Source organism: Corvus moneduloides, chromosome 9 (assembly GCF_009650955.1).
Source record: "Corvus moneduloides isolate bCorMon1 chromosome 9, bCorMon1.pri, whole genome shotgun sequence".
NCBI lineage: Eukaryota > Metazoa > Chordata > Aves > Passeriformes > Corvidae > Corvus > Corvus moneduloides.
In genome coordinates, this window is record NC_045484.1 from 20,267,501 (window position 1) to 20,284,745 (window position 17,245).

The window sequence follows — 17,245 nt, forward strand, 5'->3', positions numbered from 1 at the left end:
GAGGAGTCACTGGGAGAAAGGATGAAGGGATGCAGCTGGAGTAAAGTGGTAAGGAAGGAAAGAGGGCAGGGGGAAGAGGGTCCTGGCCTTGGCAGGACTGGGAGAAGTGAGGCAGAACATGACAGCAGCAGAGCGCCAGAAATTTTATGAGCTGTTATCCAGGACATCTGTAGCTGTGAGGGACTGAGAGGATGGAAAAGAGCATCTTCTTTCCAGTATTGAGAATACCTCATTTTGACCACAGTCCTGTCCATCCCTGTGGCCAGATCTAGCTGGCCACACCTCCTCCTCCGGTCCCTTTGACCCTCATTTCTGCAAGATACAACCCCAAGGCACACCAAGGTTCCTGGGAAGTGCAGGACCAAATCCTGATATCCTCTTTTAGACTCTAGTCATTCTTCAATAGACATGGAGGTTAATTGGTAAGGACCCAAACCCGTGTCATAATTTAAACATTTTTCAGAGTGTTACATGAAGAGAAAAAATTCAATGTGTCTTTTGTGGGATATCGCTCTGCTGGGAGATTGACTGTAGTGTTTTGAGGGTAAACACCTGGACAGATCAGGACAGGGACTGCCAGTCTAGGACTCTGTGGTAGGCAAACGAGAAGTGTCAGAACTCTTCTCCAATGTGAAAAACACAAAGATGTAATTGTGGGCCTGTAGGACCCAGTCTGGTTTCCCGCTGGTTAAGATGTTATCCCTGTAAGAGCCCTTCACTTCTGATGCTCTGTTATAAAATGAGTTTGTTAAAAGAAACTGGTAGTCTGGCATTTCATTGGTGTAATTATTCATGGAGTTCACTCTACCCCTCCTGCAGAGATGTGACTATTGTTACAATTTCACTGTAGCATGACCAGGAGAACACAAACAGACATGGAAACTGAATTACTTTATCCATTTTAGCTGTGGGGATCTTTATACTCAATGTGTATATCTCTGCTGTATTTTAGCAGATGCAGAAACAGAGCCCAATTTCAGGGCAGTTAATCTGGCTTTCAGAAACAATGTATTCACTTTAAATTCCCTTATTTCATGACTTCATCCAAGGTGAAACAAAAAGAAGAAAGGAACTGGCTCTGAGCACTGAAATGTGCCATTTCCTTCAGATGGACCTAGCTACGCAGATTTAGGAGGATGTGTGCATGCATATGTTTATGTGAGTTTGTGTGTTTATTGCTTCAGAATTGCCTAGAGTTACATCATCCCAAGAGATCTATTCAGCCCTGTATGCTCAGATGGAATATGATGTTTGCACATAAAATGATAAGGATTTGTAAAGCACTCAGACAGGAAGGTGAGGTGAGACAGTTATAAAACAGATGCTGACACTACTTTTGAGCTGGAGTCCTCTGAGATAGGCTGCCCTGTGATTGACTAGTCTGTGTTTGACAAATACTTTCCATGGATTTTTTTTATTTGAAAATAATTTTAACCAATAATGGAAATTCATTATTTTGCTCTGACATTTAAGTACATTTTCAATTGTATCCAGATTTAAGTGACTAGAAGAAAAAACCCTATAATTGTTTAGTGACAAGGATAAATGAAACATTTCTGAAGTATTATAAAGACCATCTAAATTCTTGAAGTGATAGGACTTGACTTGAAACCAATAAATAAATTTGATATAAAAAAAACACAGCAAGCATGAGAGGAAAAGCTTTATGCAATGCATTTGTGCATCTTCTGTCTGTTTTACATCATAGTTTTCTTTTGGCAGAAAACTTGATGACTGAAGAGAACAGTCATTTGTCAAAAAAAAAGCAAAGACTGAAAGATCATGATCATAATTTTATTATTGGCATTAAATATTTATTATCCCAATTCAGTAACTGATACATGTATGTGCTTATGTGATAGAGATAAATATGTGTGTGCATGCACATGCCTTTGGCTGTTCTGCACATACAGAGTGGATTATACCACAGCACACTGTGATGGGTGAGATACTGGCATTTGAGGGTGCTGAAAATACACAGAACACACCACCAAGGAGGCTGAAGATGTATAAACCCTATCTGGAGCATTCAGGATGTCTCAATCTGATACACCCTCTCACCATCTCCTTTAGGATGACCTGTTGTGGTCTGAAAGTGGGGCCAGCAACCTACGGCAAACTGCAAATTTGGTGAGATTCTTTCTTGTGTATTCAGCTAGCAGTCCAAATTTGATCACATCAAACTAATCAATATCTTTAATACAGTAGATCATGCTTCTGCTCATTTAAGAAAACACTCCCAATACTAGTACTGTTCAGTTTTTGCTCCTTTGTTGGCACTATAGGCAGTTTCTGGAATGAAAGCAGTGCTCTGTATTTATCTATATTTATCTTTTGAAAGCTACCTAAGACTGAGCTCTAGGAAGCCATCAGCTGTGCATATTAGTTTCATAACATTGTTTGCACAATCAACATCCCAATTACCTTTAAAAAATGAATAAATATGTTTTTTCATGATGCAAAGCTTGGAAAATATCCAATAATTTATAAAAGCAGGCTGATGTCTTCCTATCAGGTCACCAGCAAAAAAACAAACTTGAGAATTCTACAGTCGCACATAAGATGTTGTAATCACAGTGATCAATAATCAGAAATGTGGGGTTTGAAGTCAAGCATGTTAACCTGTGTTATTCATTTACTTATATCCATTTACTTATGCCTTCTTAACTCAATCTTGCAAAGATAAATGAGCTCATTTATAAAATGAGCAGCACATTTAAGTATAGAACTGGGGCTTTGCTCTCCATATATAAGAATGGAAAGACTGCCTTTTGAAATATTTCCACAAACTATTTATTTTTACTGTTTCTTAATGAGGGATTCTGCAGTACTGACATTCCACATCCTGGTCCCCATTTTACTTAGTTTAGACATATTCTCCACTCTCTCAGGAATATGCACATTTGTGCATATCCCTCCTCCCTGCCTATAAAGACGGGCACCCATCAATACTTCAGTTTTGTGACGCCTCAATATTTTTTTCTCAGCATTTTTTGAAATTTTTGACAGCACAAATTTGAAAGTGTCTGCTTTTTCATGTGTTCACCCGCTCATCTCCACTTGTTTAACTCCCATCCCTGTATGCCAATAGATATTATCAGTAAATCCTCCTGGTTTAATCTCCAAAATGTTTCAGAAATCTCTTCGTTCCTCTTCATTCTCCCCATAAAATCTTTGTCAAGTCCATCCTTCTTCACATCCATTCCTATTGCGACCTTGCTGTCTTCAGCCTCTAAATGACACTCACATTAGCCAGTTTTTAAAGTAGTGTAATGCAAAAGTAATCCACTGCTCCCAGTATTGAGATCTCATTAAGATATTCCTAAATCCCTCTTCTTCACTGTCTCCCTATTGCCTTCTAAATCTGATCGAAGCTGCTCTTATCACCCAGAGTTGCTCTTCACCTAGCCTACCTTCTCCTGTCCTTGCTCTGTTCTTCCACATCTTTCTTCCTTATGTGCTCCCTCCTCACCCATTGCCAGTCACAGTGTAAACCACTTGCCAATTAGACCTGTGCACTGCCTTCCATGTCATCCATTATACCTGTGAGTGCAGTGAGCAGTTCAACAACACCATTCCAGATGGAAAATATCCTGATGTGATTGGCATAGACCCCTTTATAAGTTTGAATCAATGACTAGTGAAAAGGTGTTATTGAGTGCTTTTCTAAAAAAAGAAAAGGAGGCATTTGTCTTCCAATAGTAAGATTATGCTGTTTCTTTCTGAGTCATGCACAATTTTTTCTGTGTCCTTAGGCCTTGAATCAGAAAAGGAATTAAAGTTGTTACGATAAATTTACTTTCACTGAGGTTGCGAAATTGCTCTCCAACCAGCCTATCTGGACACCACTCGCAGAAAGCTGATGTTTAGACAAATTTGAAATATATATCTCTGACGTTTAAAAAATATGTTTCCTGCTCTTAAGACCTGAATCTTAGGTTGTAACTTCTTGCTTTCTTGCTTAATGTTAAAATCTTTTTGTGGCTTTTGTCGAGGCGGACATAAAAGCACACGCTAGTTGTAATCCATAGTCAAGAGAGGTAGAAAGATTTTTTATTTTCTCTACTCCTATACCTCTTCACAATGACTGTGGCCTAATTGAGATTGGCTGCTTAGCAAACAATGACAAGGATGTCTAAGAAACAATGACCACTCAAGCAGTAAAACAATCAGCTCTGCAAGCAAAAGTATAGTTGCTACATATTATCCACAAGTTCTTCCTTGTGCACTCTTCATGTCCCATAACAAGAACATCCTCCCCTTGTGTCAAGAACATCTTCTCTTGTTGATTATCTTGGCTTCCTCTGTGGGTTTTACTGAAGCTGCAAAATGTCACTGTAACATTCTCACAGGTAAATTCTGACTGGTTTCGGGTCTGACTCTGTGAGACCCCCCAGACCAGCTGTCAGTCTCATCATCTTTTATCTTGATTTTGGGGAGTAAAAAGACATATTTTCTGCATTATAGGTTTTCAGCCCCTATTAGTCCACTGAAGTTTAGCAGCAGGATCTGTAAGTTAGTACACACCAGCTGAGCTTACAGTACAGCACATGCCAGCACAAGGACAGGATGTGCGGATCAAAGTTGTCCTTAGGTCAGCTGATTTTCTGTTCCTCTGTGTCTCCATGCATTAGATTACGGGAAAACGTAACAAAACAAACTGATTCCTGGTCCCTTCCTCTCTTACCCTTTAAGTTCTCCCCCCATCACAAAGTCAAACAGAAGGGAAAAAGGTCTTCCTACACCTGGACCCTTTGTTCATTATTCTGCAGTTCATCAGAAATTAACATCCGGTTCCTGGAGCTTCCTCTCTCTTTGCCAAGGTGCTCCAGAGGTACTTTGTGCCAACCAGACACCTACGTGCTACTTCTACATGCCTCACACCTCCCTGGCTTGAGTAGATTAACCCACTGAACTTCAGCCAGCAGTGATCATGAGGCTGGAAAATGGTGGTGAGCAAATAGATACTAAAAAGTTTACAAAAAAATGTTGCCACATCTAGAGATAATTCCCAAGAGCAGACTGACGCTTTCCCATCACCAAAATCCCAGCCTCAAAACTTTTTAGTCAGACATGATATGTTTTGTCACAGTGACATTCCACAGCCTCATGTGTTTTACTTACCTTAGAGGGATTCTCCACTCTCTCAGCAGCATGGCTGTTTGTGCATGTCCCTCAGCTTGCATCTATAAGGACAGGCACATTTCATTGTTTGTTTTACAATGCTTCAACATGAGAGTCACCACCTCCAGGAAGCTGGGAAAAGACTGTAGGCACATTGTCCATGGCAAGATTAGAGAAAATATTGCCATATCAAGCATGATATAAGTACATGCTGAAGTGTCATTAGGATGTCTTAATGAGAACAAAACTGCTCTCATGTCAAGCACAAAGACATGCCAAAGGCTATATTGAATATGTCCTATTATGCAACCCATGAACTCATAGAAATTTGGTCTCCTTCAGTTCCCGAGTTTCCTGCCTCTTTCCTCCCTGTCTATGTCTTTGTTTTCCTCACAAAGCCGAGTTCAGAGATTTCCTGTACCTCCCTCACATTCCATTAACCTTAAAGCAACATTGCTTGACTGTAGTAAAGATCCATCTCAAAACTGAAGACAGCAGTAAGAGCAACAGAAGTTAGCCAAGACTGATTCCAAACAAAGAGTCTCAGGGCTAACATATACTCATGTCAGCAGGAAAAAGGTGGAAGGAAACATGTAGACCGTTACCTCTGAGCTCATAAACACTGAGCAAGTTACTATTCTCCTCCACCTCCTCCTCACCCTCCCTCATCTGCTCCACCTGCTCCATTCTGCTGCTGCTGCTCCTGTACTGCCAGCAGGCTGCAGTCACCCCTTCCAGCTGCACCCTCCCCCTGCCCCAGCCACTTCCCAAACAGCTCCATGCTCCTCTAACCTCCTCACCCCTCTGATATCCTCTGCAAGACGCAGCCTCTTGCTTCCCTTTTACTTTCTCATTGTTTTCCCATTTGCCAGAAGACCAGGTCCTCAGCCTCTCCTGACTCTTCCTGTCCTACCTGTGAGCCTCAGGAACTTTTGGAAGCGTAAGGCTTGGGACGAAGGGCAGTGTCAGGGCTGCCCCTGCACCAGGACACCACTTTCCTGATAGGCATATGTGCGTATTTTGCACACGGTCAGATATTTTAAAGCGGGAAGGTTTTTCTGGGACACAGGGGCTCTGCACCAGGCACGGCACAGCAACAGCATCACCAATGAAACTGCTTCCATTCCTAGGTAGGTGAAATCTCTGTCTCTGGGGAGCGTGTGGCAGGTGAGAATGGAGTGGGATCTGGCAAGGAGAAATTATTATATCGGGGATGGTTGAAAGCTGCTGGATACACAGGACTGGAAGTCCCTGTAGCTTTGATCAGTTCTGCTACTGGATTTGGTAATTGTATGGTTAGTACCATCCCACAGCCAAACCCCAAAACACCTGTCTATCTCACTGTGGCTTTTGTACTGAAAAAGACAGGAACTTTGTGGGTTTCTGTGCATTTGGTTTTGGGTTTTTTTTCCTTATCTCTCTCCATCTGCTTGGGAAATTTTCGGATTTCACATGCTGAAAACAGTAAAATGACAACAGAATCCCACAGGTTTCTGTTTTAATCCCTGTGGAAGAAGATCTCTCTTCTCAGAAACATAGAGAAAATGTAAAATTTGTTGACCACTAAGTTGACTTGGATTATACATAATTATTTTAAAATTGTCTGTAATTTTCAGTCTTTTGAATTTTTCATGAAGTCTTAATTTGTCCAAGAGAACAGCATCTCAGTGAGATTTCATGAGGCTATGAAACTGTAACATTAGGCTAGCAAATATCCAGAATAACATTTAGGTAGGGAAAAGCAGAACTGCAGGGGAAGATAGCATTCAGTAGGATCTCTGTGTTCTGCAACTTTCACTATGTTCTGCTAAAAATTTATAAACTACAAAGTAAAAAACTTACTTTCCCTTCTGAGTTAAATGCCTCATATCTTATCTGTTGGGTGTGTGTGATAGTACGGTGATCTGTAAGCTTTCTCAAAATAAGAGATTCCTTTTTTTCTTTGTATTGAAAACCATATACATTCATACAATGGGAAAGTAGTTATGGTATTTTAAGAGATTAAATTTAAGTAATTTGCCACACCATAAATAACTTTTGAATTGCGCTGTCATAATGCTGTAAATATGTGATATTTCATCTTGATCTACCAGACCATGCCTATGTGTTAGCTACAGAAGTATGGGAGTGTTTATAAAAATAAAAAGTCTGCTATGGGGAACCCTCTTTGGTATTTTTCCCTCGGAGGTGTAGGGCAGTTTGGATTATGCTCAATACATAATTCAGAGTGCAAATAAATGCTTGTGCTTTACTGGAAACTACTAGAGAGCTTTGAAAGCCAACCAAATGTTTCCCCTAGATCACTGAGTAACTTCTAAGCTGTTTACCAATTTTATACTGGTTAAGAACACACTAGAGTTCTTTATCTACCGTGTCTGGTGTTTTATCACAGAAACCCCTGTAGCTGGTGGCTCTTCCCTATCATGCAGTACAGCTGAGTCTGTGATGTTAAGTTTACTGGAATACACCCATTTTGTGGAAACCTTTGGCTCAGAGCTCAGAATAAAGTTTTTAGACAATGAAAATAAGTCTGATTTTCCTTTGTTTCAGTTCTTATTTCCAGTTTGCTGGACTATGGCTGCACTTCTCCAAGCTGCAACATGACGTGCCACAAAGACGCCAGGTGTGAAGTTCAGGGTGGGACAACAGGCTGCTATTGTTCCCAAGGATACACAGGAAATGGCATAACAGTGTGTAAAGGTAAACAGATTTTACCTATATGTTTTTTTGTTATATGCTCGCTTGGAAAACTTACTCAAGAGCCCACTAGTTCAAGGATTAAACTTTATGTCACAACAGTGTCGTACACTAACATGCTTTCAAAGACAAAAACGTTACCATTTTCTGAGAAATTGTCCCATTTACTCTCAGCCTAGTGTTTTGATACAGCATGCTATGCATCTCAGTTGTGTATGACCTGTTTTCCAGCTTTCCTTTTCCATGAGAGTTGATAATGCATCTTTGCTGATTTACCTTCAGCAATTTCCCCTGTGACTCAGGATTTCTGAAGCTTACGGCTGTTGTGGTGGCTACTGCACAGCCCTCAGCTCCCTGCCCCACACACACAGCACTTGGCCACTCTTCCCAGCAGCTGATCACCATCAAATAACAGCTCCTGGACTGCTCTAGAAAACCAAGGAGGTGTGTATGCCGCAGAGACATGCCAGTGTTGATTTTTCTACTACAGCTTCTTGCAAGAGAAATATGCCAGAAATCCTATTAAGGGATCTGCTTTTGGATGACTCTATCTTTCATCCAAAGAAAAGGATGTTTTTCCTGCCTTCATTTTTGAGTTTTCTTCTACTATGAATGTCTCTAATACTTATTTTCACTGTTAGGTATGGTTATGTCCAGCTGCAGATAGGCTAAAATTCATATGAATCTTGTCAGTTTTCAGTACCCTGAGAAGTAGTTATGAGTAGCAACCATCTACCAGGTCAGTTTTTGTGTTTCAAGCGTTTTGGGAAATTTAGCAGTTACTGCTTAGCAGGAACATTTTGGTTTGGTATGAGTACAGGAAAGCAGCCAACAGGTATTTTGGATTTTTATAGCTCATTTGCCATGCTGTGCTTGGAAGTATGTTTAGGAAAATTTAGAAATGCAAAGGCATTTTTCTAAGAAACATGTCTACCCTTTTATGAGCTGGTAATGTTTAAACAGAAGTATAGATAGCTAAAATAATAAAAAATAAATCGAAAAATCATAGAATAATTTATTTTGGAAGAGACTTCTGGAGGTCATCTCATCCAGCTCCCCTCTCAGAGCAGATTAAACTTAGAGCAGGTGTCTTAGAGCTTTGGCCAGCTGAGTTTTGAGTATCTCCAAGGATGAAACCTGCACATCTCTGGGCCATTGTTTCAGTTTCTGACCACCATAATTGTGAAAACATTTTTTCTGATGTCTGGTTGAGGTTTTTTGTTTGCAGCTTGTAAATGTTCCTTCCCATGTGCACTTACCACATTTCTAATAATAGCTTAGCTTCATCTCCTCCATAAGCCCTCGTGACTTCCCATTAGATAGTGTAGGCAGCATTATTATTTGCCCTTTGCCTTCCCTTCTAAAGTCTGAACAAACATTGTTCTGTCAGTTTCTTATTTGCATCAAGTTTGATGTAGTTTCTAAACATATTTCTTGAATTTAGTGTTATCTTTGCCCTGATAGGTTAATCATTATTTGTCTATCAAGCTGTTCAAAAGAAATTAAGAAATGGCCTTCACAACACTGGTTTTGCTCTTGCACTAGTTCAGTTTTAGTACCATGAAAAAGTCAGCTGATTTGAACGATAAGTGCACATCATGTTTGCAGAGTCAAGGGCCTACATTTGTGAATAATGCAGAGAAAGAAGAAAACCAAGTCAATTTTAGCAATACTACCTGGAATAAATCAAACTAGCATTTACTTACCTAGTATCATCTGGCACCCACTACATTGTCTGTACTGGTCTAGAAAGTCTTTGATCATGAATCATCAATGAAATTTGCAGTAAATATACCTGGTTTTCTCACTGCCATGACTGATGTTCTTAAATCCCTCCATTATATATGTACCCATTATAATGTTATTAAATCCAAATTTGTGAGCACAGATTTATCTTACCTTCCATGCTTTTTTTTCCTCATACAGTACCTTTTCTTACTTTCTCTTTTATCTGTATTTTCTTACAGAAATCTACATTCAAATTTCATAAAAACATTTATTGAGCACTTAAAGAAAATTCAGTGCAGTGAAATATGCATTCACAAATCTTGTTAATCCATTAATTTTTTATTAAGAATTATACCCAGTGTTTGAAAACTCAGTCTTTAAAATAAAATTTCCAATGTCAGTCCAGGCGAACAAGATACTAGATGTATTTGTGGCGCTTTGCAGTTAAGTGGCAATGGTTTGAAGCAAGCCTCATGTCAGGAGACCAACATTTTCTCTGGTAAAATACCTCAACAGCCACAAAAGTCACTTACCCTCCAGCAAAGCAGCAAAGTTTATATCAGAACTGTGTGGCTGCTGGCCCTGAAAGAGAGACAATGTTTCTCTAGGGCAGCATGTAACACGGTGCATTATTAATATTGTGCAGTAGTTCTCTAATGGCATAAAAAAGTAACCAGAATTTTAATTGGGTAGGTTCTATAAAGGATTAGAAATATAGGCTACACCCTATCATAAATAGTTTAAAGCTGTGAAAACGTAAAGCAAAGCCTCAGTTGTTTAATGATGTATGAGATCTTGCTGTTCTGTGTGGCGAAAGCAGCAGGTGTATCTGCTGTTCTAGAGATAGCTACCCATTTTTATTCAGTTAATAATCTTGGGCTTTTACAATGATAGTGCAGTCACCTTCAAAGGAGATCATCAATTATGTGCTAATACAGGCATTTTCTAAAGAGCCTATATAGTGCATTGTGTTTACATATTTGCCCTTTTAGTTATTTAGCTGGGTTGTCAGAGTCATAATTGCTGCCAAAAACATTAGTAATTTTGCATAACTTAGATCCAGCTTCTTCATTGTGCTTATCCTGGTAGACAATTAAAGCAGAACAGTCATTGTTTTGAGACTTTATTCTGAAACAAGCAATTCAAATTCTTTCTCCTTATAAACGTGTTGAACAGAAAGTGTTGGTTTTCAGGTTAGTCCTCTTAAACTTTCATAGCTGAGAAACTCTTCATTTTTATTTATAGCTACATTCTTACAGTTTTTGAAAGGTTTACATTTGTTTCTCTATTTTCACTTGCTTGTAACACCTCTTAAATACTTGTAAAAGTTATTTCTTTGCTAGCCCTGTCTTTTCAATGTGACACACTTAGACATTTTCCCTTGGGTTTTCTGTGCTGCAAAAGGCAATAATGCCCTCTTACATTTATTTCCTAGCACCATTATTGATGAATCATGAATCACTGATGTCAACATACCTTAGGAATGGGGTTTGTTAGTTTTGACTTTGCTCCCTTTGCCAGCTGGCTAAGTGACTGCAGAGAGCTCAAGATTATTGGATTTGCTGTGTATAGATAAAAACACATAGATATGAATTTAATTTCCTGGTGTCAAAGTCATGGCTTTTAAAATAATTATCCTCTTACAATCTTTCCCACAAGATTTCAACCACTTTAAATTAGGTCATGTTTTGGACTTTCTGAAGGCATACTTTGGCCACTCTAACAAAAAGCTAATCCTCTTCATAATCTCATTGTCTTCAGCAAGAATATGTGCAGGAATGCACATAGTCAGGAGAATAACTGATTGTGGTATCTGGCCTCTTTTATATATTGGAATTATAGCCTACATAGCAATAAATTCCCTCTGTACAGGATCTTCCAGAAAGCCATAAATGAGTCACCTTGTCAAGCTTTACACCTCTGAGGTACAAAATACTATCCCAGTCTTTTTACATTTTCTTTTGTATTTATATTCCTTGCTTTATGTAGTATTAGATGAGAGAGAATGACCTCTGATAGCACATCTATTTGCTTTTTAGGACTGTTCTTGGGCAGATGTGTATTCTGTACGTAATGCATGAGGCTTTAGCTTGACAATACCACACACCTAATTGAAGTAACATGGGCTAAAGCTCTTGGCATAAAAAATAAAGATATACCCAGAAACAACTGATTTATAGACAAGTTAACTTCCTCTCATGCAAAAATGCCACAGATTTTTTACAGATAAATAGAATATATTTGCCATAGTTGTAAATGCATTTCTTTATATAAAAAGAGTTGGACATATAAATTAGGTGTTGTTCATAATTCCAGCTTTCTTCCAAAAGAAAATTAAAGGAAACAAACAAAATTTCAGATCCTTTAGAAAAGATAGGGGTAGAAGTAAAACTTCATAGAAGCCAATATTTTATTTTTAAAACAAAGGGGAAAATGAGTTGGCATCAGTGATGCTTTCCTAAGCAGCTCTGCTGTTTCAATGCTGGCTGCTTCTTGATTGCTGACTGCCAATTTGCTGCTTTGCTGGCACACTGCAGGAAATTAAAGTAAACAGTGTGATCACAGTGTTTACTTTAACTTTGTAAAATACGGAAGGAAAATGAAGCAGTGCTGTTTGTTCCAGGAGGGTAGGCAGGCAAGCAGGAAAAGCCTGAACACAATATCCCTCCCAGATATCCCTACACAATATTCCCTTGTAAATGTCACTTGCAAATTACACTGCAAGATTAATCAGTCTTACTTGTAAAATAGTTACAGCTCTTCCAGAAATATTGAGCGGGGTCTTAGGCTGTCAGGGAAACTTTCTGTTGGAGTAAGGCAGTAGCTCTGTTTCTGAAGTGCAGTGTGGGAGGATTTATCATTGTACAGAGGTAAAAAATACCTCAGTGCAAAGTGGTGTTTTGTATCAAAATACAAAATCCCTGTTAGAACGCAGGGCAATTTGTATAAATCCAGCTGAATCAAATTGAAAGCATGCTCAATATCTGAACAAAAACATATTTTCTTGTTTTATGGAGGATCAGACAACCAACTCTCTGGCTTTTGCCAGCTATAAAAAGGAGTTTTCCTGTAAGACCTCAGTTCCTTGTTCTAACGTGATATTGCTGAGTCCCACCATTGACTTTTATTGCAGTCACTGAATTTGTTTGGATTCACTGGTGTCACTGTTACCATCCTGCAGCACCCAATTTGTGTATTGTTTTGAGGGATTTTTGCTTTCAAATTAAAATGACCCTGTAAAGCCACTGTGTATAATCATTTTATTCTACCCAGAAGTGCTCTTCAATAGAAAATTATCTAATTCAAGTGCTGGTTCACTAAAAGAGAATTTTTTTTTTTTTTTTGGTTACCAGCAGGCATACATCACTGGATGTCACTTCTGTGTTTACCAAATAGTCTGAAATCACTGATATGGAAGATCCAATCCACACACTTCCTAAATTTATTTCACCGCTATCAGTTACCACAAGCTATAAAAAGGCAAATTGCAGCTGCTCTAACATAGCACAGCAGGAGAAAGATATGCCTTAGCCAAATGCTAATAACAGGGCTCAACTCAGCGTGTGACAGCTTGGAAAACTTGGAATGTGCTATACAGGGGGCCAAAGATGACCACTAATTCCCAGCCCTTCTGACATACTCCTTACCATTTTTCCTTTCCCCTTCTCCTCCTGCATCTCCTAATCTCTGCTGCTTTGCCTCTATATTCTGCTGGAGCTTTTACATGGTTTCGGGGTGGAGCGTGGTAAAAACAGTGTGGGCTGTGTGAAAGAGCAGGAGTCACCTTTGAATTCAGAATTCCTACTGCAGGTTTAGGTGTCTGGCATTTTGGTTATCCCAAGATTTGTTAGGAGGCACCTCCCTGTTTGTTGCATATTTAGGTATTATATTTAACTAAGCCTGTGGCCTCAGGGTTCCTCTTCAGGGGACAGAATGTTTTCTTCCCTTATGTCTTCTTTGGTGATAATGTAGCTGGATGTTTTTTCACTTCTCTTGAAGTGCAGAGATTGACTGCTGAGCTGTGAGATATTACCCAGCTGAGTTATCTCAATTTCACATTCCAGATTAAAACTGTAGGCAAATCATGGAATTGAAATTCTGGACAAATTAACTGGGAGGATTTGATTTGCTGGTGCGTGACAGTCCACTTGCCTAGGAAAGTGCTGGTGTTAATGTTAACTCAGCAGGTTCCTGGCCATTTGGGGACCTACAGCTTTATGTATGGCTTTTGCCTTTTCATGTGCAAGATGTCACACTTTTCTTGGAATTTGGGAAGGGCTTGATGTCTGTGATGTCTGTAGGTTGCAGGGGACTAACCAGCTGCTGTATGGTTGCCTTCCAGCCACAAAGGATGGAGTTATGTTTATGTTCCTGAAAATAGCCATACCCTTGGCTAATAGCATTAGTCAAAACAGCTTCTGTAGCCTTGAATTTACTTTTGATAGCTACTATTTAAATTATATTTTAGTTGAATTTTTTTGAGAGTAGTTCAGGCCTTTGAAAGGGGAGCATGTGTTACAACAGTGCCTGGTGATGCATGAGAACATGAGTCAGAAAGAAAGCAGTGCAGGATGTCTGCAGTCATACAACCCTGTTGAATAAGGCATGGTGGAGGGTGTCTCACTCCAATTGTCTTACCTCTGTACATGGCTGAGTCCAAGACATTTTGACTCAAAACATTTTTTTGCATCCAAAGTGTCAAATCCGGTTTTCTCTCTCATATGAAAAAATCCCTCCCTGTTTCCCACCCAAATGAGAGAGGATCTTCAGAGGGTTAGCTCTTCTCCCTACTGCCAGAAAACACAGTTCACCTGGGCCGAAGACACAGCCCACAATAACCATTTGTAAGATTGACACTAACTTTAAGAAGCCTTAGACAAAGTCCATTTCAGGGACTTTTTAGATAGACTCATTACATCCACAGATTGGAACCAAAAAAAAAAAGACCCCTCTATTTTTTTCATGTCTTTTGTTTACATTTTCTTGAAATGGTACTTTGAGCATGACTAAAATGCAGTAATGCATTTTTGAGAGGACCAGAAAGAAACACAACTTCCTTTTGTTATATCTTTAATCGTATCCAGACTCTCTTTTCAATTAGTCCTGTTAGTATCTAAAAAGAGTTTTTAAAATGTGTGTAGATGATGTGGTAGAAAAAAGTTATTTATCTCTCTCAAAAATTTACCCAAACTTTTAGACTGATTGTCTGCACTTGGATGGTTTCTTACTTGTTTAATTCAAAGTGTGTTTTAACCCTTGCCAAATAATGCTAATTTCCTTTCTTGAGAAAATACTCCTTTCATCCTGCTTTATGTACTAGGAATCAATATGTTACAAGTTTAGAGGATGTGGGAAAATTCATTTAAGGAGCTTTAAACTTATTATGTCAGAGTTTGCTTACTCTCTGTTTACCAGAGATATGATTCCCTTCCTGTGTCTCTAACATCTGAAGTAGTCCCAGGAGATCCAACAGTAACAATATGTTCTTCTCACTTGCTGGTTTGAAGTAAAAGGATGAAAAGTATTTCCTGAACATGTCTACTCATACATGTATATTAAATACACAAGGCCATGTACACAGGGAGCTGTGTATAGGTAGGCATGTGAATAAAAAGCAGACTTTTCTATGAAAAAAATGTAAGGCAATCTCAAAATTGTCAGTTTTACTCATTCTGTGGTTGTATAGACAAAATTAGCTTTTGCTAAGGAAAGACCAGGACTTATTGTAAAGAAATTGCTTCCATGCATTCCATTTCCTTGAGACTTCTCAATCCAGACTTGCCCATGGTAGGGGCTGCTGCAGCCATCAGGCTCTGAGCTGCCTTTGGGGCTATGAAGTCAGTGTCACCCACAGAAGAAGGGATGTATCATCAGGAATTACACACATAAAAGATTATGTCATTTCTGCACAGCTATGCTGATTTACGTATAATATCCCACTAATCTTGTACACTCATTTAACTTTTTTCTCTCTGACTCTATACTGAACTCATAGAGTTCAATTGCAGAAAAGTGTTCCGCTTAGGATTTTGGGGGTTTTGCCTTTTTTTAAATTGTTGGGTTTTATTTTCTTCTGCCAGAACATACCGGTCGGGAGTGGTGAAGTTGTATGTAACCACATTTGAAATTTGTAATTTATCCAGGATGATATGCTGGTGCACAATTTTTCTGTGTATGACTGTGAAAAATTGCCGACTGAGCTGTTGGCAGACAGAATATCAAACCCAGCTCAGCCCTGTGTGTATGAAAGAGTTTAAGAAGGTAATTGACACTTTGGGCCTCTATTTGCCAAAGAAAGAGATAATGACGTTCTCCAAGAAGATTAGAATCTAACCAAACATTGTGCTCTAAATATAGAGCACAAAGACAGGTGATGTTTGTGAAAATGCTGCTGGGCTGCAGGAGAAGGAGGGGGATGAAGGACTTCAATTTTGTACTGTATATTTTTTAGGTACACAGATTTAATTTAGAGATTGTGGCTTGAAAATGAAATTTACAGTATGTGTGTTTTTTGGTGATAAGAAATTGATTTTGTGACCTTGGTACACACTAATTGAAATATCTGGCACTGTGTTTTGCTGAGGTTAAAGAAAGCCATACATGCCTGGAACCACATTCTTCTTTCACCTTGAACTGTGCGGTTAATCACAGCCCCAATCACAGGCAGGAAGGAAGCTGCAGTTCCACTGGGGTACAAGGAAGCTGAATAATCTCTGCTCATTGTCTAAGGGATAGCTTGTTGTGTGATTACTTCTGGCTGGGTTTAGGAGATTCACAATTGCTTTAAAATTGAGAATTCTGGTGGAATTAACATTCAAGGAGCACCAGAGGCCAGAGCCTCACCAGCTGCGGTACCACAGCCAGAGCAGACACACTGAGGCGCAGGGGGTTCTCCTTCCACCTGCCCATCACAAACCTGGCTGCTCCTTTAGGGCTGAGACAGCTCTGTCCTGTGCTCTTTGCCACTGTGCCAGGATGGGAAACAGGGGAAAGCTTCTCTGGCTGTGCTCTGCTGTGTGCTGTTCCAGCAGCAGGGACCGCTCTGCCCCCGGACTGCTCCTCCTGTGTATCCTCCTGCTCAAAAGGCAGGTTGCAGCATTAAGGAACAGCAGCGATGTCCCAAGGGACTCCACTGGTGGAGTTTTAATATGTCTGCTTCATTTAACTGGGTTTCTGTCTTAGCTTGGACATGTACAGCTGTGACACTCTGAGGTTGTCTATAAACTAGTCTGGCAGGGTGTCCCTTTATTTTGCTTACTACTTAATGTTACACATTTGCTAGGTTGGCACAGGACCTTGTTTTTCAAAAGGGAAAATGAAAGCTCCTGAAAAGCCTTGACAATAAACGGTTATTTGTTCAGAACAGCCAAGTCTAATCTTTGTTTATGTTACTAGGCTCCGTGTAATGTTGTTGCAATAAAGAAAAATAGTTCTTCAGGATATGCACCAGCTTTTATGTTTTATTTGTGATGAAAGCTATGCACATAGGCAGCAATCTACATAAGTTACAGTGAGGGAGAGCATAAGCCTGGGTGGTGACTTGCATGTTTATATATTTACATTTTATTTGCAGCAAAGTGTCTGAATCTCAATTTTAAAAAATGTGAAATTAGTCTGAGGTATTGCAGGTTTCATTCCCAGAATTTTACCAGTGGAAGACTAAGAGAAAAGGTGAGTTCATCCTGCACTAGGAGAC

General features: G+C 39.4%; 1 protein-coding gene across 1 annotated transcript in view; it reads left to right on the top strand.

Moving 5' to 3' along the window:
• Positions 1 to 5,641: 5,641 nt before the first annotated feature.
• ADGRL4 (adhesion G protein-coupled receptor L4) overlaps positions 5,642 to 17,245 on the top strand; it is a 73,500-nt gene continuing 61,896 nt past the window's right edge. Inside the window, exons 1-2 of the mRNA XM_032118166.1 lie at positions 5,642 to 6,254; positions 7,675 to 7,824. Coding sequence (XP_031974057.1) covers positions 6,134 to 6,254; positions 7,675 to 7,824 — 271 coding nt within the window. The 5' untranslated portion in view covers positions 5,642 to 6,133. The remainder of the gene's footprint in view (positions 6,255 to 7,674; positions 7,825 to 17,245) is intronic.